The sequence below is a fragment of the Myzus persicae genome, unplaced genomic scaffold, assembly GCF_001856785.1.
Source record: "Myzus persicae strain clone G006 unplaced genomic scaffold, MPER_G0061.0, whole genome shotgun sequence".
Classification (NCBI taxonomy): domain Eukaryota; kingdom Metazoa; phylum Arthropoda; class Insecta; order Hemiptera; family Aphididae; genus Myzus; species Myzus persicae.
Genome location: NW_019101288.1, coordinates 72,188 through 93,162, shown reverse-complemented (window position 1 = coordinate 93,162; position 20,975 = coordinate 72,188). Strand labels below are relative to the sequence as shown.

The 20,975-nt window shown below is 29.1% G+C and overlaps 1 protein-coding gene across 1 annotated transcript; it reads right to left on the bottom strand.

Annotated features, from left to right (window-relative positions):
* Nucleotides 1-911: 911 nt before the first annotated feature.
* On the bottom strand, nucleotides 912-20,562 carry LOC111028553. Its single transcript, XM_022307245.1, has 5 exons — nucleotides 20,407-20,562; nucleotides 6,574-6,748; nucleotides 3,568-3,673; nucleotides 1,544-1,638; nucleotides 912-958 (listed from the first exon to the last, which is right to left on the bottom strand). The coding sequence occupies exons 1-5, from the start codon at nucleotides 20,560-20,562 to the stop codon at nucleotides 912-914; spliced, it is 579 nt and encodes a 192-aa protein (XP_022162937.1).
* Nucleotides 20,563-20,975: the final 413 nt, after the last annotated feature.

Sequence of the window (20,975 nt, the reverse complement as noted above, 5' to 3'; positions counted from 1 at the left end):
GGTAAGAATGATACAATTCGATATATTAAATACTTAGGACATAAATACTTAGGTATATTATGTAAATATGTAATGAATTACCTAACTATTTAAATGTCTTAATAGGTATAGAGTATAGACTATAGGTANGGGCCGCACATTATTTTGCACGCATTACCTTATATGTTATATTTTATTCTGTTGGGCCAGAAGGGCCGCCTTTTATATTAATATTAAAGCTATACAGCTACAGCTCTAATAGCTGACATAAATTATATATATTTACGCTGTTGAGCCAAAAGGGCTAATTTATATTTTAATAATATTCTGTTCAGCCATAAGGGTCGAGCATTATTATCTGTTAATTATTATACTATTTATGCCGCTTGGCTAAAACCTAACCTACCTATTTATTACTATCATATTTTTTTATACATTTGTGTTGCTTAAATATCTGTGTCATTATTATTATTATTGTGTATTATATAGCAACAGCAACTTATTACCAGAAACCGTGTTACCATTTATTATTATTGTTTTATTGTACACACACCCACATACGTACACGCATTAATACACAAATACACTATACACATAATTCACAACAAGCACTACATAGCCGACAGTAATGGCTAGACGATCCCGACCACTACTGTTTGAGCTATTGCACCACTACACACCCAGCTAGTCATCCATAATATATTTTATTGACCTAGGTGTTAGTGGCGTAAAAAAAGAGTTTGGTGTCCGGACTCGTTTATTATTATTATGTACTCATTCTGAGATTATTTTTCAGAATTTCTGAATAAAGTATAATAATAAAAAAAACAATATAGGTACCCACATATAGTTTATTTTAATATGTATATTATGTATAATTTAATCATTAAAATACATTCAACTATTTAAAAACTGAAATAATATCACACTTCTTAACCGTGTCTTGGATAATCTTGTGGATCAGCTTTTACGCGCCCAACTGTAAAATCGAAAACAATTATTAAAGACATTTTTATCGTGTGAGTTTGGTTAAAGATATAAAAAGTTGAGGTACATTCGACGGATAGGAGGGACGGGCAATATAATGGATGAACATTAGACACATCAAATTTTTTACTTCGGAAAAACCTAGAACCAGTACAGGAAGCTTTAAGGATTCCACCTGTTAGAAGTTTTGTTCCATGTCATAAATGTTTAGTTGTATAAAACACTTGATATTCACAACTAATAGATTGAATTAGAAACGTCATCCGTCAAAAAACTTAATGATTCAGTTGAGTGTAAAGGGAACAAGTATAAAGATAGTAGGTTAAAAGTGTGTCATCTAGGTTAATGTACCTATAATAGAACGCCATAATTTCAGAGATTTGAAAAATAAAATAATTTTGATAATTGAAAATAAACCTTCTAGCTATTAATATATTATACTTGTAAAATGTATATAGTTATATGATAAGAATTAGAATAATATCCAGCAATTTCAATATTATCTATTCTATGGGTTTCAAAATTCACTCTTACATCTTTAAATGCCACCAATGACGTATTTTAAGTAGATACTTACTTAATGCATAATAGTATGAACGGTAATCAACGGGGAATTCTGTTTTAATAGTTTCCGTAGTGGTCTCTATAATTTCTGATTTCGGTTGTGCAGATCTGTAATTTATAAATATTACCTAATTAATTTCTGAAAAATATCATATTTTCTATATTATATTTTAATCATATTTTTACTAAAAAATTAATGGTCAGTTTGGGTGACTATGGATTATTATTTAAACTGTTTGGGCCAGTGAAATTAATTTTACCTGAGTAATAGTTAAGACAAGGCGACTTTAATAAACACGTTTTTAACGATAGAGTTCATTCTTAATTATTTATAATATGTGTATCGTATATTCGTATGTATAGGTAATTTAGTTTAATTAATAGTAACATTTTTATTAGTATTGACTGTACCTATATTAAAATATTACTATAATATCGATATCTTTATAAGAGTTCATTATTAAGTTTATTATGCATTTTGATGTAATTTGTACTTGATTTTATTTTTTCTGCTGACAATGTACATGGGCAATATATAATGGGTATATATATATTAATTTACCCATAGACCTATTCATACTTATTAGTTATTAACAGCATTTTTTGTGCAGTAAATACTCGCTCAATCAGTATATACCTACATATTTATTCTCCCAAACGGCCTATGCCTGTTTGGTTTATACTTTGTACATTGTTACTATTTAATTTATGGCAATGGTCTTATTAAATTACCATATGATTATAGCCATAGGCGTGCACACAGGTAGGGCTGATTACGCTTTAGCCCTACCTGAGCTTTTTTATACGTGGGTGGGTACTGCCGGTACTGGGTTGGTACTTTTTGATTTTACGAAGTTATGACTAAAAGTAGGTATAGCCCTTTACTTTTTAAACGTTTGTGTTTACCCGAGAGCCTATATAGAAATTAGATATTAATAAGACGTCATAGCCGTAGAAAATTCAAAATAAATATAAATCATAGATATTTAATCGATTATTATAATTTGTGGATACTAAACATGTTTCATAAACATTAATGTTGTTGAAATATTAAATTATTATTTAGTTATCATCCTGTAGATCGTATAGAATAAGTACTATTAAGCAGTATTGTCATAGGTACTGTATATTAGGTACATCGTATATGGTTATATACTTGTATAAGAAAGGCGAAAATGTAGAGGTGACATATTTTCAATGTTGTGTGTATGTGGCAGTTACAAATATTAGCTAACAAGTAGCTATAGTATAATTATAATACAGTTCTCATGGCAGTCGAGATATGCGACCCGTTGCCGATGTACGTTTCTGAGTGCACTGTATTATTATATGGTTTATTCCTCAATGTATTTAAAGTCCTTTTTATTGATTCAACTTAACATTGTTTGGATTACTTAATTAATTTCTTCCTTACAACAAATGTGAATTGACAATTGTTAGTATTATAGATTATGTTTTAAACGTTTTTGAATTAGTAATAATAATAATATTTATTGCCAAAAAAATTATAATTTTCAGCAAGTGATCAATGATTATAATAAAAATACTACATTATATACATTGGTACATTACATAGGCTAATTTATTGTTTTATTAGATAATATTTGATCAATATTGATGAATTGTACGTGTACAATTTTTAAAACTGATTGTTTATATTTACCAGTCACCAACAAAAGGGTCACTTCGAAATTTGTAGTGAAAATTTCAATAATTTTTTTCTGATTTGACCGTGAACAGGGGGTGGGTTATCAGATTGAATTTAGCCATACCTGACTCAAAAGTGTGCGCACGCCTATAATTTATATAGGTAAGTGTATTATACTGACTAGTGACTAGGTATCAATCAAAAGTTTCCTAAATCATTGGTGACATATTTTTACAACGGTGTTCTTATAAAATGTGTGATGGTTTTATCTATATGTTAGTTATATTGAATAGTTAATTAAAGTTCCCATTTTGAGATATCAGATCATAAACATTCATTAGAGCATCAAAACAATGTTAAGATTACATTTTTAATTAATAGTTACTTACGTCGGCAATTCAGGAGCGCAGTACATTTCTTTTAAATACTTCCGAGTGCATGAATTTGAACAACATTCATCCACAATCCCTCTTTTTTTCTTGGGATGTTGACTACCTGAAAATTAATGGAAATTAATAGTCAAGATAAAAATTAATATGAATTTAATGAACCTATCAACCAGTGTCACCGAACAATTTCTTCTGGGGTGGTGGTTCTATGGGTGGTAGGTTTCTGTGGTATTTGGTGTATCATGGGTACTAGGTGGTATAATTATTTTAAGAACAGGCCACATGGTAATTACCTACCTACTTATAATATGCTTTCCATTTTTTATAAATAAACATTAAATCTTATGAACTTTGACAAGATTCGTCAAATTCACGAAAATGTGCCAATTATTTTTAGTTAGAAACTCATAACGTTTTTCTTTTTATATCTCAGAATTTAAATTAGAATACAAGATTTTCCATATGTTTGTCTACCTAAAATAAAAAAAAATTTCTAAAGGGAGGTCAAATTAAATTTTTATGAGTTATTGAAGTTCAAATTTTTACGACATTGGACATTTACTTGATTTCTCAAGAAACAATTTTCTTTTTTTGTTAAATCCAATAACCGTAGTCATATAAAATTCACACTGTGTGTTGATTTTATCATTATTTATAAAATATTAATATACTCGAGACGTTTTGAACTCAAATTATTGAATTATTCTGTGGTTAAAAATTTATAAAATGTTCAGTTTGTATTGCTAAGAATTGAAATTTTAAACAAGATTCTACGTAAGTAGTTTATATTGTAATCCAAAAATGTAAAAATTATATAGACATTTTAAGTTCAATTGGGATGAAATGAAATCATTTTAGTTGTTTTATTGCAATTTAAAAATATTATTTCACAGTACGTAAAACTTTTAAAATATATTAATATTATATTGTAAATACACAATGATATTTTTAAATGCATTTTTACTGCAAAAATTAATTTAACCTGTTGTAGTACGTTATTCTAATGCCTCCTAGTAAAATAAATTACAATAATATCATAAAATGCTTTTAGTAATATTATTATAGACTAATCGATCGCCTTCGGTCACAATCGTTTTTTGTATAAGATCATTTTACATCATTGAACCCATCCATATAGTGACTTTTCTAGACACAAGACACCTAATGTAAATCAGAGCGCATCTTAGGGGTATGTGGTGCATTACGCTCTTTTACATAGCCCATCGAGTATTTTTAAGCTACTTCAGTACCACTGCTATCAACGTAAAAAAATATATGTATTATAAGTTCACTTTATTATTGGATTAGATCGTAATTATTATTAAATTTCACAGTGGTATTTACTATAAAGTAATGTAAAATAACAATATATTTTATACGTGCTTATATCAAATAAAAAAAGCGGGTAAGTGGATGTCGCTCTGCTGTACATTAGGTGTCTAGAAGGTTGCTGTAATGGATAGTATTCAATGATATGATATCATAGTACATAAAAAACAATTTTAAGAGGGCGGTATGCGTCACTCTAGGATATTTTATGATGTTATTACTTATTATTAATACGGTAGTTAGTAAGTTGAATTAATTTTATTCATAATATTATTCTTAAATTTTCAGTGATGCTGGACAAAATATTAAGTATAGTTAGTAGGTACTCATGTACAATGAGATGTTTTGGAACCAAATTACAACAAAATGACTAAAATCTTTGTGTTAATATGTAATTTCGTCTAAATTTGAACTTAAAATAACTTTAAAAAAGTGTTAGTGTTTATTTTTAGATTTTTATTTACTGAATTAACTATTGTTTTAAATTTCCAATCCTTAGCTATAAAGGTTCAACAGTTCATACATTTTCAACTACAAAATCATTTATCAATTTGAGAAATGTTGTCAAAATTTGAGCTTTAAATTATTATAAAACAAAAACTTGCCTATGTATTTTTAATATTTTTCAACTCATATTGTAACAATATATCAGAATCCTTGTATTAAATTTTCACACTTCTTAACCCAACAAATAAAATTATATTGACATTAATAGCAAAAAAAAATTTAAAAAATTAAAATTGAAAATGTCCGTTAACAGCTAAAAATGAGACAAAATATTTTAAAATTTTTTATCGAGTATATGAATTGATTAAATAAACATATGGTGTAAATGTCAAGAATCTTAAGTTATTCATTTTTGAATTAAAACAAAATAAGAAAGATTTTATTTCAACTTAAGATTATTGACACTCTTTAATTTCCCATGGCCACCCACCAGTAAAATAGTGGATTATGAAAGACCTTAAGTAATATCAATTTGAGTAGCTCAATAACTCGTGTATGGAGAGATGGCTAATTTTGTAATTATATTGTAGTAAAATAGTAGTATGAGTATAGTAGGTAATTTTCATTTTTTTCAAATTATTTTAATGGTCATCTGAGATAAAAAAATCTTAAAAACGATCAAATTTAAATTTTTAAAAACGTTTCTGAAAATTAAAAATACTCCATTTTCTTTAGCCTATAAATTAGACATCTAAGTAAAACAAATTTTTCGTCTTACTAATTACATATTTCATAGAAAAAAAATGTATAAATTATCGGAAAGGTATTGTCAAGTATATGTGACATGTGTACAAAAATAAAAATGCTGTATTTAATAACACACATAATGTTCATTTTCGACAGGTAAAATACGAAAATAGGATTACATCAGTTGTCCATGTCCCATCTAATCAGTAAAGTAATTTTAACAAATTTGTAAATACGAATAGGTAGACTAGTGATGCCACTGTGTAAAATGTAAAATTAAATAAAAGAAATGTTCCCGAACAAAGTCAACTATTACGAATTGAACCTCCTGAAACGAACTATATGTGTGATGAAAAAAACAATATTTTAGAGTGTCAGAGTTAACAATTAAAACTAGTTTTATGGCCGAATTTCGACCAAATGTACGATACTAGTTATTATTGATAAACGATAAATAGATGATATAGAAAAAATTATATTTACGTGGATCTAGATTATACCGCCCCCTGCATATTATTGCCATCTCAATTGGCAATTTTGAGCCACAAAAAGTCTGTTTTTTATTCCAGTAGTTCGAGTTCTTTTCATTAATGGGAGACCCCAAAAACAAGTCCACACACACTACCAACAACATCACAAAAAAAAACTTCATGACTATCTGAAACATACAACATATAATATGGATTAAAGGTATAATAATTGAATTACCTATAATAAAAAAAACATAAATACGTATTGAGCTCATTCGTTATTTAATTTGTTTGTCAATAAAAATTAAATGAAATATTATTTACATACTTTTAATACACAGTTTTGATTATCAAACAAACAAAAAATACATACTACAATATAATAAACTACTGATTGCTTATGAGCATTTTAAAAATTGATGTGTAGCATCAGTGGCGTCCACAAATATTTTTAACGGTTAGAGGTTACATAAAAAAATTATGTGTACTTGTAAATGCATATATGAAAATATTTTTTAAATTTTTATAATTGTATACATCTTTAAATCTATAATTGTAAAAAAAAAATACATTAAAAATATTTTATTGTAAGTAATAGGATGTACTCCTTCGTGTGTACGTCACTAAATAGCACAAATCGCTGACTATAGGTTGGTACCAAGATGTAATATGATCGGAGATTGGAAAAATTAAATTTACCTATTGATATACAAATTTTATTTGGTGGCAACTTGAGGATTTCTTAAAATATATTTTTAAGATGTATATATATTAAAAAAAAGATTAGGACACTTGCTCCTTAACTAAAATTGTGGCTTATTTTGAAATTTCCATCAATTATAATTTATTTATTCTTCCAACAGAATATTATAATATAGTTTATTTTAATAACTTAAGAATTAGGTTATAATCATATTTAATTATGTTGGAATAAAATTATAATTTAAAAAAAACATATGCACAAGATCAAAATACGAACGTCATTTTAGGTACCTACCTGTACTTATAACGACATTATTTTAGGTACCTACTAGATAGGTAAAAAGTTAATTTATTGAATGAATATTAAATAAATATATTACGATGATATTTGAAAAACATACTATATTATTTAACGCAATTAATTAAAAGTTGACAACCGACTAAACTATTAATTTCCATCATAATTTATTAAGGTAGGTACATAAATACCTAAAGTAAATTTTTTATTTTAGAATAATCATGTGTTTTATAAATACTATTACAATACTAAACTATTAATACCTAACTAAGTAAAAATATGTATTCAAGATTAATTACGATTGTTATTATTTTGTGTGTAAGTAATTTTAATAAAATATTTATTCAGTAATTTTATTATTTGCTCTTGAATTTTTTTGTCAAATGTACTTTATCAATAAAAAATACATATCATAAATTAGTTTTATATTAAATGTGACCGATAAATTAACATAACGAGTAAGCTGTTGATAGTAAAAAATTATAACATACCTGTAAAGAGAAGACTGTGTAGAATATATTCGATGGTTTGCTTAATCTGGTAGAGGAGTGGCAATTTAGTTGTACGAACACTAGTGCTAAACTGAACTGTGGTCGTCCGAGGTAAGGCCTTACTTGGACTATATTGGTGTTCTTGGCAAAGAAGGTAGGTGGGAGATTGATGTGACCATACACATGACAAAGGGACCTTAGGTATGAGCGCGCATCAGGGTTCTACCTGCTAAAATGAAATTCCATGTCGTGTACCTACCATTTTCCATGAATACCTGTTGTATATTTAACTTATTGGTACTTGACGGTACTTATATATTATTATATATATATTATCACCACATATTTTTTGTAAGACATAACTAATTTTATTCAGTAGGTATTTATCAAAACATAATACAATTGTATACACCAAATGCAGCGTAATGGAGAATAAGACGTGTAAATTAGATGTTACAATAATAAAAAAAATTTAATTAAAATAATAATACTGGTTCATAACAAACATTAATAATCGTATGGAAACGTGGCAAATATATTATAATGTAAATGCCTAATACCTAATCCTTTGGTGCGTAAGATCAGAAAACTTTTTTTTTAGGAATTAATGCAAATATAAAATAACGTAGCACTTAAGGATTATTGGGATAATTATTGATATTTGATTAGCAAAAAAACTAATAAAAAACGCTTGTCCTAACCTTACAGGGCGCCGTAAGCGGGTTATCGGGCATGCATCTTGTTGTATACAATGTATATTATACAATAATTTGTATGGTTATGATAATAATAATATGGACAAACGTTCATTGTTGAGGCATGACTCTAGCCGGTTACTGGGGAGGTTTTTGGTATTTAATAGTTTAATAATATATAATTTTTTAACTTTGGAAAAGAGGGAGATGTTGATAGTATCCCACTTTACCGACTATAGGCCCATCGCCGTGGCCTTGGGGGGTCTTGGCTGTAGTCGACAGAAACAATATAAACAAATAAACGTTTTAATGATCTGTGATCACGGGATTCTGATATGATAGTTGAAACACAGACTCGATGAAGCGACTTTATCCGGTCAGCAGTGTTTGGCCAAATGAAAAGTCTTAAAAGTTGTCTACGCGTGTTAAGATTGTGGCCGAGTTTTAAAGCGCTTTTATGATTTCAATAAATTTAGTTAAATCTAAACTAGTATGATATAGCAGCTGACGCAATATTGGCAAAAAAATATTGACCCTATTTCTAACGCTACTTTCAAATTTGCCCAGAAATACTCAAAAGTAATTGTTCCATTTTACAAAAGAATATCTACCGGCCACACTACATTGGCGCCTTCGAGTCGTGCTGTGAAAAATGTGCTATTATGCTATTGACATATTAAGCTTAGTGACATAGGTAGTGTACCTCCCGCAATGTAGTAACCGACAGTCTGAGACCCAAAGGTTGGGTACAAGAGCACAAACCAATTCGAAATATATATAATGGGGTACAAGGTACAACGTTTATCGATAAAATAAAATTGAGAATTTCACGTTGTAACTGTCAGCCGTCGAATTATTTATTGAGTTTATGACTATATATAACAAAAAGCAAGAAATAATGCTTCTTCTGGAGATTGCCGACAGATACCTGCTGATTCTATTTCCAATGGATGAAAATCCGAATTTGACACTGTTTATAACAATATCGTGTAAAATATTTTTTGGAGTTTAAAAACTAAAATTATTTAAAATCGATCCAGTATTAATATTAAAAAATGGATTATTCGTGAAACACAAAACAAACCAAAACATAATTTAGATTTTTAGTTCTTTGACTTTAACAAACTATAGGTAGGTTAGGTTAAATATCTTAAAAAACCCACGGACTAACATAGATTATGTTCTTACCAACAAGTTTCATAATAGGCCGATTCACTCTAATTTTTAAACTAACGAAGCTACACGCACTTGTAAGATAGAGACGACACATGCACGGGTGTGGCGTCTTCTTAAACAGTATAGAAAACGCCCTGTCATTAGGATACAATTCCTGGAATGTAAATTGTACCTATTATACATCAATATTTAATAGGTTTTTAATGGTTAGCCGAAACTTTACGGATACTGATAGCTAATATTTTCATAGGCAGGGGCGATTTTCTGTGGGCATTTTAGAGCAGGTTTTTTCTCAAGACTTATATCTCCGTTTTTAAATACTTAAAGTGAATTTTATTTTCAGTGTTTATTATTATTTATTTGTATTATACCAAGTGTTTACCTACTTAGATATATTTCTTATATATCGTTTTTACTTTAACATTCTTGATATTTGTACACATACGGTTTTATAATAGATTGACAGTTTCCTTCTCTAAGTTTCGAAGCCTTTATAATCATGGGGTCTCGGGGCCTGGGGGAGAGGGGAGTAAGCGGCCCACCCTCATCAATTCGACATCGTTTGAAAAGGACGATTTCGGGTTAAATCCATTATAATAACAAAATACCGGATATCGGAATACTTCACTATGATGTGTTATTTTTCCTCCTAAGAAGGAACCATTACATTTTTTTCTCGGAAATACTTAGAACACCTTTTTTTGAACATCCGGCGATAACATACGAATGAGTATAAAACTAAAGTATTATGCATTCAAATATTCCATAAATGAAAAAAAAAATTGGTACCTATTACTGTTTTGAATGTGAAACATAAGTTTCTACATTTTAGATTTATAGTCCGGCCAGATAAGCCCACCTTGATATCAGGAATGTTCCCGGTAGACTGATCCTCGTATTAGAACTCTGGACCTATGTACTTGGTTTACAAATTATTTGAGAATGATGATGAGAGATGTGATTTTTTCCGTGGGCTTTTTTTCCGCCTACCCCTGAAACTTGAAAGATAAGGTGGTGTACCTTATCTTTCAGGCGGATCTGTTCACAGTTCGTATACATTGTTGCCACGGTAATTCATAAAATGGATTATCTATATCGCGATTGATGCTTAAATTAGTAGATGGTAATACACTTATGATAATTGTCTTAAGACTTATACATAGGTTACATAAGTATTACATAAGTTTTAAAAAGATTGTCAAAATGTTGTTTTTAAAAAAAATAATCAATATACTCGTATTACAATAAGTTAAATTAAATCCAGGATTTTTTAACTGAACAATACCTAATTAATTTATACTAAATTTTATTTACTGTACCTAATCAAAATTTATTTCACAAAAATAAAATAGTATAAATAATAGAAAAATTTAAAATTAATAAAAAAAATAAATCGGGAAGAACAAAATATGGTTAAGTAGACACATGCAATTATTATAAAAATAAATATTGTTGTTTATTTTTTATTTTTTATATTTATAATTAAAAAAAAATGAATATAATGAAAATTTCAGTATTGGTACATTAATGATTCTAAATTTATATTTAGTTTTTATACACCCACTACAGTTTTTTCTAACTCAAACCAAATATCTAATATCCACTGAAGTGGAATTTAAAGTTAATAATTTAAAATAAAACATTTAATATTTTTGGTGGAACTTGTTATTTTAAAATCCATTTTCATACACTGGCAACTCAAGTATAATACTGCAAATAGACAATAGTACTTGTTAAGGATATGTAGTTTGTATAAGGCTGCACAACGCTTGCACAGAGCAGTATTAGAGCCACCATGAAGTGCAATTAAGATAAAATATTGGTATATTTAATAATATTGTAACGCGAAAAACTAAAAATGGGTATCGTTGTTACATAATATGTACAATATTTATAAGGTAATATTATTGTCGTACTGCATCGTGTTTTAGAATACAGCTTGGTACTTTTGCACAGTTAAATGCATTTGCATTTAAAATATTTCAGGCTCAAATGGTTTATAAAAAAGGTGTGATGGACGCAAATGGGTTGCACCGAACCGAACAATGGTGTACCTACCCCGTTACCTGCCCTGGTCACCACCTAACCGAACGAACGCCGTTGTTCGGAGTGGTATTTGCACTTGAATTACGTCCCGAAATAAAAACATCGACAAGTAAGTATACAAATTGAGTCCATTAAAAAATGTACTGAGAGAAACAAAATATATTAAATAAAGTAATATTTGTATAATTAATAACAGATGGATGGTATATATAGGGCGAAGATTTTTTGAAACAATATATGAAAATGACCTTACTAACTCGTCTCGATTATATTAAAGAGTTATAGTTCAAGTGTTCACCACTTTACCAGTCTTTCAATTTTGTGCTTACATCTTTTTTATAGTTATTATATTTAAAGTAGTACTCACTCTAATTTAATTTCCTTAATTCTAACAGCGACAAATTTATTATTTGTAACCTGCCGGTTACCAAATTTATTATTTGTAACCTGCCGGTTACCAAATAATACCGATAGTAATAATTTTCTATTCGCAACCCTAAGTCTGTGTAAAACAGGAACGAAAATACTGTTTTTGCGTTGGTATGCAATACGTGTAGTCAAAATATCGTCGGGTCACCTCAATTCATCTAGAAAAGGGATTTCGGGATGCAAGTTGTGTACACCGTAGGTTGCAGTATGTACGGTTGAGGGGAGAACGCAGGCGCCAAGGCCGCATTAGTTCTAGTTAGTGAGGGTTGGATAAGATCAGCAGTGCCCCGCCTCCCTCTCCAAGTGTATATGCCTACATCCAAATATTGATACATATTATACAGATATAATATATTATGCACATTCATACTCAGTATGGGTACTTATAATAAATAATATACTTAATGGTTATTTTATACATAGCTAGGAGAGTATTATAGAATCCCATAGATCCAGCCACAGCACTGTTATATTAATTGCTACAGTCGTAGTTGTCACTAAATCATTTAGTCCAACACACTGGAGACGCCCGATTGTGGCCGGAATTCAGGTAGTCGTAATTTGTACCAAATATAAGCATGCGCTCAAAAACACATTGATTCTCAAATCGTATTTAATTTTTTAAAAATGGTATGAAAAGGTAAATAAACTACTAGGTAAATACAATTTTCATGAATATGCATTATAAATAAAATTATATAATATATATAAAAAACTGAATATTCATAATGGGCGAATATTTTTACAGTAAAAAAGTTGGTAAAATTAAAATAGGTACTCATAACTCAACACAATTTATATACGCCAATAACAACTCATAATTTTTGCTCGGAAATTATAGGCGCTTAAAGGGAAAAATATGTATGAAAAATGTCAAATGTGCTATGTTTCATAAATATCCATGAAAGTTCAAAATCCAAAAAAAAAACAATTTATATTCCTAATTGCACTATAAAAAAAATATAAAACATGGAAAAATAAATTTAAAATATTTAAAGTATGGCTGAAAACTATTTGGTATTTTGAAATTGTATTAAATTGAAATATATATATGTATTCAGTAAAAATACTACACCGGAATATTAGCTTAATAGAGATTTAATGCTCATCGCACGCCGTTGTCGTCATATAATATTCGACTGCGACGATAACAATTAATACCTAATTACATAAAATAATATTGAGTTATATTCAATATTATTCTTAAAAAAATCATTATGTATTTTATTTTTTATTTTTAAACTTGAAATCTTGAATTATTAATTAGCCATACATATTATGTGTATATTATAAAATATAATTTTTTTCATACCCTTCTATTGTCCAGAATATTGATGCTCATATTTTGATGATTAATTTGGTGCAGGTAAACAGACGATGCACAAATGGTATAGAGCCAGTTGCATGCTCATTAAATATTAAGGTTGCTGCGTACTTAGAAGAATTACACCTTTAAGAGCTTGTTTTAGAGAGATGGGTTAGAAGCCACTAATATTTTGTGAACAATTAGAACAAATTAAACAAATAATTTCAAATTTAGAAACTACTACCAATATTAATAAAATTAACAATTTGACGGTAACTGTTAATTTAAAATTAAACTTACATCGCTATGAATTTTGGTTTTTTGGTATATACCTACAATAAAACAACCGAGAATTCAAAATTATTTCTTGTCAGAAAACTTATGCATTGTCGAAAAGGCACAAAATAAATTAGAAAAATTACTAGATAGTACACATAACTACATAAGTAATGTAGTTAAAAAAAAACTGCATGTGTGTCCAGGAAATCCATGGACTAAAAAATATGAAAATAATTGGAGACATACATTGATACATTAGATACCTACAGGACTAAATCTCACAGAAACACTGGATGTTGAACTCACGACATTTGATGTAGCAACTGTCAAGTATGCAGGGCCACATTGTGGGGGTGCAAGTGTCTCTTGTTGCCCGGAGGGGCAAGTTTTTCGGTTTATTAAGGGGGTGGCAATTTTATATTGAAATATTATGCCGTATCTAATCACAAAAAAAAAAGGTTTTTATTTATACTTCAATAAATCTATTGGAAAAACTATTTTGATAGTTATCATTTAATATTAAATATTTTATTTTTTTCAAAATCTTTTTTTAATTGATCTAAAGTCCAGCAACTGTGGCCATTAGCTGTTTGTAGGAGGGAACGGTTGAAATGTATAGAATACGTGTGTGTTTGGCAGAATTTCTAGTGGGCACCCGGATGTTTCTGCCATGCCCGGGTGGGGGGCGGCGGCCTCTCTCTCCAGGCACCGTGACGGCCCGAAGAGCGATGCCGCTTGTGACTGAGATTCAAACCGGTGCAGGTACGTGTCGCAACCGACGCTTTGGTCGAGTCGGCCACTTCACCCCCAAATATTAAATATTATATCCATAAATTTAATGGACTTTTTGAATATACGATAACGATGTGTGCTGTACGCCTGTACCTCATCATAATATAAATAAAGTAAGTGGTTCTAGATATTTGATGCCATTTACCAAAATAGAACACAAAGTCAAAAACCGTTTAACATTTTAAACTTATATTATGTTACTATCGCTATGATACCCAACAAGTAACAGTTAAACATTTCGGCATAGTCGAATCACGTGCATTATCATACCAAGACAAATGACAATATATCAGTTGATGAGCTGGTGACAAATATAAGTGTATTTATTTTTCTATAAAACGATACACGATCAATTTTTTTTTTACAATTTACTTTTCTATTTACGATCACGGAAGTTATGGATCGTAAGAGACTTAGTGAAGTTAGATACCGGTTAAAAGCCAATAAATAGGCTACAAAAATTTCTGACGTTGTTGCTAAGACTAAATTAACTAAATATTTTTTTCTGTATCAATTTCTAATTTTGGAGCTAGTAAAGCTAATAACTGGATATTTACTCTTTTATTATTGTTTAATATTATTAAATAGACTTGTAATAAATACTTTTAATTCATCTTGTATGAGTGAAATATACAATTAATTATAATGTATGCTCGTAGGTAGGTACCTACCTACTTTACATATAAAAATATGTAGTTTCACGAACTTTACATTTACGTTATACGTTTTAACTTTTATAAGAATATATGATTTACTATAAAAAATATTATAAATCTAAATAAAAATACTACATGGTTTTATTTAGAATATGATATTTTAGAATGGTCAAAAGCTTAGGTCAACTATGATCTAAGAAAGGTGTTCTGCATTAGCATTAATAACTATAGAAAATGAACTAACTAAAGAAACAGATTTTGAAAAAATAATCCATTCATTTTCATGTCTCCAATCAAGGAGACAGTTTGAATTGCATTATGTATCTATCTAAATATAAATTATTTTTAATTAAATTAAATTGAAAAACAAGAAATGATTTTGTCAGCTATATTATTTTGTAACATTAAAACGAAATGTGTATAAATAAATCTATAACACCTATTATTCCAAAATGCTTGAGGTCATTTTAAGTTGGTACCTAATCATACAAGGTAAGTTATATTTTATTACACAAAAAGTTTCCCCATTAAAGTAGATACAACTGTTCAAGACATGGAAGTAGAGAGTTTTTCAATATTATATATGTATAATATAGGTTAATAGGTACTTATTTTAATGTTGTATTATAATTTAAATATATTTTATACGTGGAGGTATTTGGGGTATGACAATATCACTAATATTAGTCTATGAGGCATATTAGAGTATTATATTATTCTAAGCATAGGGTTCAGTACCTATAGGTTAATTATTAGTTGATTACATTTTATGTAGACTAGAACAATGTCCATAACACAGTAGAAACATCTTACATTTAAAGAAAATAACTTTTTTGTGTGAGAGGGGGAGGTTAGGAGCTGCTAAAATATGTTGCCCCGGGGCGTATAATGTATAGATACGGACCTGGAAGTACACCTCCATTACATCAGTATATGTGGAATGTTCGTTCAGTGACTTCAAAAACATTTTGCTAAATCGTTGCTGAATTTTTTAATATAATTTTAATTTTTTTTTACATGTTTTGATAAAAATAAGTACTTATATTTATGTAGTATTCATACTTATGAACACTTTGATTTTTTTTTACAATAAGGTACGTTTCAACTTATTAGGTACAATTTTTGAGTTAATGAAATATGACAACTATTGAGTTTTAATATTAACTCAAAAAAAAAACTAACAATAATCGTGTTTTTTATTCTCAATACCAACTATTTATTAAGTTGATAGGCTTTCATTCCTTAAAGAAAAATAATATATTATTAATGCTTTTATTAAATAGTTCAATTATTAACTTTCTTGCAATATTATGATTAGTATGAGTGTATGTCTGAATTAAGTTCTAAATAATCACATTCATGATTAAATAAATAATCGATATAGCCTAGATTAAAAAAAAATTTTTAATAAAAGTGAAGAATAATTAATATAATATCCTTAGAACTCATAATAGTAATAGGTAAGTTAATAATCAAAAATAATCAAAAATATAGTGAACCCTGTCTTATCCGAACCCTTGATAAGACGGAATTCTTTTCTGCGCGGAAATTTACTATGCTCCCGGCAGATTTCTATAATTTAACATAGGATTAAACACTTGATAAAACGGAACCTGACTAACGTAAAACGGAAAGCTATTTATTGGTCCCGAAAATCATATACACCTCATATACACGGAAAAACACATCATAAATTGAATAAAAATATTTTTGATACCCACATTTATTTTGCTAATAAATAATTATTAAGGTCAGAAATTAATACGTATCGACAGATAAGTACGTTTTATCTTGAATCTACACACTGGCGAGGATCTAGAACAGGGATGGCAAACCTTTTGAACACTGCGCGCCCAAAATTAATAATAACCTATTTTTTTTTTAGAGCGTGCCATGAAAAAAATATAAAAAATATAATATTTTGTTATACTATAATTTTATTGTAAAATTAATGTATTAGTATAAAAAGGTTAGTTTTCACTTGCCCACAAAATTTTTTCACGCGCCACCTCGGGCACGCCTGCCATTGATTTGCCATCCCTGATCTAGAACATATTTAGGGGGGGGGATCTTGAATAAAATTAAAAACGGATACGGCCGAAACGCTATTGGCGAAACAATGCATTTTATCGGCTGCTGAAAATGGATATAAATATATAATAGTCAATTCACCAGAGTCTAGGGGGGGGGCATGGCCCCTTGAACTCTCCCCCTGGATCCGCGCCTGTCTACACATCAGTGCTTATTATTGTCACCTTAGTCTTAGTTTACCTGTCGTTTCGTATCGTTGTATTTGCTTTCATAATGTCTTCTAAGATTTGTTTAACTTAAGGCCTATGATATGACGTAGCCTATGATATTTTTTATTATTGGCCGGAAAATGTTACAACCTTAATCGTGCGGAATGTTATATTACGGAATTTTCCTTTTTATTTAGTTGTATGGAAACCTGTCTAAAACGAACATTTTTATTGGTCCCGTGCAATTCCACACAAGACAGGTTTTACTGTATTCATAAAATCTACAATAATTTTTGAGTTTAAATTAATCAAATACATTTTTATTCTGAAAATTATATCATACCTGTTTCCGCAAAATTTTATATTTCAAATGCCTAAATTCTTAGAAATGACATGTTTAAACTTTTAACTAGCTAATGTAAGCTGTAAAGGTAACAAATAACTATATTAACTTATTAGAACGAATAGGGAATAATGAGTTCCAGACAACGAGTACCTATTATAGATATTAGACTTACGAGACTAGAACAATAATTTATAATTTAACTTTTCGTTATTTTTCATCTTGTTATGACGAAAATATGCTAATATTTCCGGTAATGACGTCAATAGAATTTATTTATTTACTTTTATAACAATTTACTACCATACAAAAATTATTGTGTGATGACAGCCACACAGCCACATAGGGCGACTTCTGTCATCTACTTAGGTGCGGTCAGGTTAGATGCCCGACCGTACAACGCCATCTAAATTTCACCTGCGCCGTACTAGTATACAATATACGTACATATTATTACGATTTCGGTGCAATAGTACGGAATCCCTCAAATCCCTGAAATGTAATGAAATGCAATCCAACGTACAAGGTTTCTTATTGCTAGTCATCCGAAAATAGTCCGCTAGCATTCGTCCCCAATGTGGGGTAAATTAATTTTAAAAAGTAATAAAATTACGCCAATCGTTCCTATAAATATTTTTATTTAAATAACATTTAAGTAGCCTAAAATAATTTTTATCACTTACTATTACTTTTTCATTAATAAAGTATTGCGTTGCAAATAACGTTACTTTTTTATTATCATTGATAACAGTTATCATTTTTTTTTAACCACAATTATTATGTATATATATTACAACCATAGACCTATTGATGATTGACCTATTATGTATAAATGTAAAATATGTACAATCATCTCAACTATATGGCTATAATGGCCACATAGCCATGTAGGTAGACAGGTAGTTTACTCATAAGTCATAAATCATAATTCATTTTTATTAAATTTTATTTTAAAACCGAATTCTTTACTTTCTGCTCATAAAGTAATAACATTTATTCCTGGGATGTTTAATAATATTGTTAACTATTATCGGAGTCGAAAATAAGTATAATTGATTTTTAATTTGTCCTATCTGCTTGTTTTTGTAATACATTCAAAACTATTATTCGTGAGATAGTACTATCTGAAATCGAGATATAGACCGAAACTGTTATACTTCCAATGGGCCGATTGATTGCAAAAGGGAAACCACTTCTGAAATCACTCACTAACAGAATATAGCATCATGACTTTAAATTATGTTTAGCAATACTTACTTACAAGTTCGTTACCATATTTTAAGTAACCACAAAATTTATGTTTGGACGTGGAAATTAGGGAAAGTCAAAAGTGATTCAGATCACGTCTAGTCGGCTTGGAACAGTAGTTAGTAGTTTCCGGGATATAATAAATGTACACAGCTTTTTACACCGATTTTGGAAATTATTACAATGTCGCGAGTCACGACCACTTTGAAAAAACTATAAAAACTTATGTACACATATGTTCGGAAAAATGTCCGGAAAAGATATCTTGAACAATAGTAAGAACTTAGGAACTCATGGCATCTGTGCTCAAGGGGTATTAATGAAAACGTAGATTGAGTATGCCGATTATAACTTTTAAGCTTTTATATATAAATATATTATTTGTTAACTATTTATTTAAGCTATAATTTGTAACTTAACGTTCTTAATTATGAGTTATGACTATACTTAGCATGTTAATTACCATTTACCGGACATAACATTGACGGATTATTCTAAGTTGTTATAAGTTCGTATTTGAGTTCTAAGTTCTAACTATAGATGTACATACTGTGTCATTTACTTTATTATTTAATGTCAAATGTGCAATAGAATAATTATTGGTATTTAAGACCTACATTTTTCTTCTTTTACTAAAAATAATAGAAATAAAAGTTTAATTATATTTCCTGATATCAATTACTAAATGCATAACTATGTATAATAGTACCTGTATAAAATATAATGTATATTAAATAAGCTACATCACCTCAACTTGCCTAAGTTGTGTGGAGATAGGGTTGTGCCGTATCTTTACGATTATATCTATGGACTATAGTATAGGCAATATATCGAGTATTTTATAAAAAAAAATATCTTAATACTCCAGTAAATTTATTCGATACTTTGAAACATTATTATTTTTAACGACTAGTATTAACTGAGGTTAAGTACATAACTATTTCATGACCACCATACTATAGAGCTATAGTAGGTATAGGGTGTATTTAATCGTATTTGATAAAATAAATGTTTAAAAATATTAAATATTTGCCTATTCTTTAACAACTTTTATTCGATTCATTTCAACACCATCTTGTGCTCTTCAGCACCTGTAGAACACTTTCGTTTGCTGATCATGTACCGGGCTTGTATTCGAGTTCTACTTTATGCTGTTTGTCCTGGGCGGATATCCATAGATTGGCTTCAGTCTCAACTATCTTCTCGTCTTGTTCTTTGCATCGTATATAATATGTCCTCAGCCATTTCGTAAAAGGACTAAGTGGCATTTTAGGATGTGGTCTGTAGTCTAGATCGGTCATTCTCAAGAGATGGGGCACCGATCATTCGGGGTGATGTTTCTGTTGCCGAGTGCCGATCAACGCCATCACTGCCATCCGGAGTGGATTCCTATACCTACAGACAATAAGAATCGTGTGTTCAGTTTGATTATAATGTTATATACGAGTGCGATTTTCATAGACAGATATAAGATATTATTAGTTGTTATTAGATGTAAATTATAGTTAAAATTTGTCTAACCTCCTTTAAATATATATATTATGTAGAATTGTTTAAAAAATAACACAATATTACTAACATACCATAACACATAATATATAATACCACCTAGTAACAACAGATAATATTCGTATAAAGGAAACTGCAGATTACTACTTTAATCACAAAATCAACCTTATTTGGAACATATCTTAACTAACGTATTTTAAATACA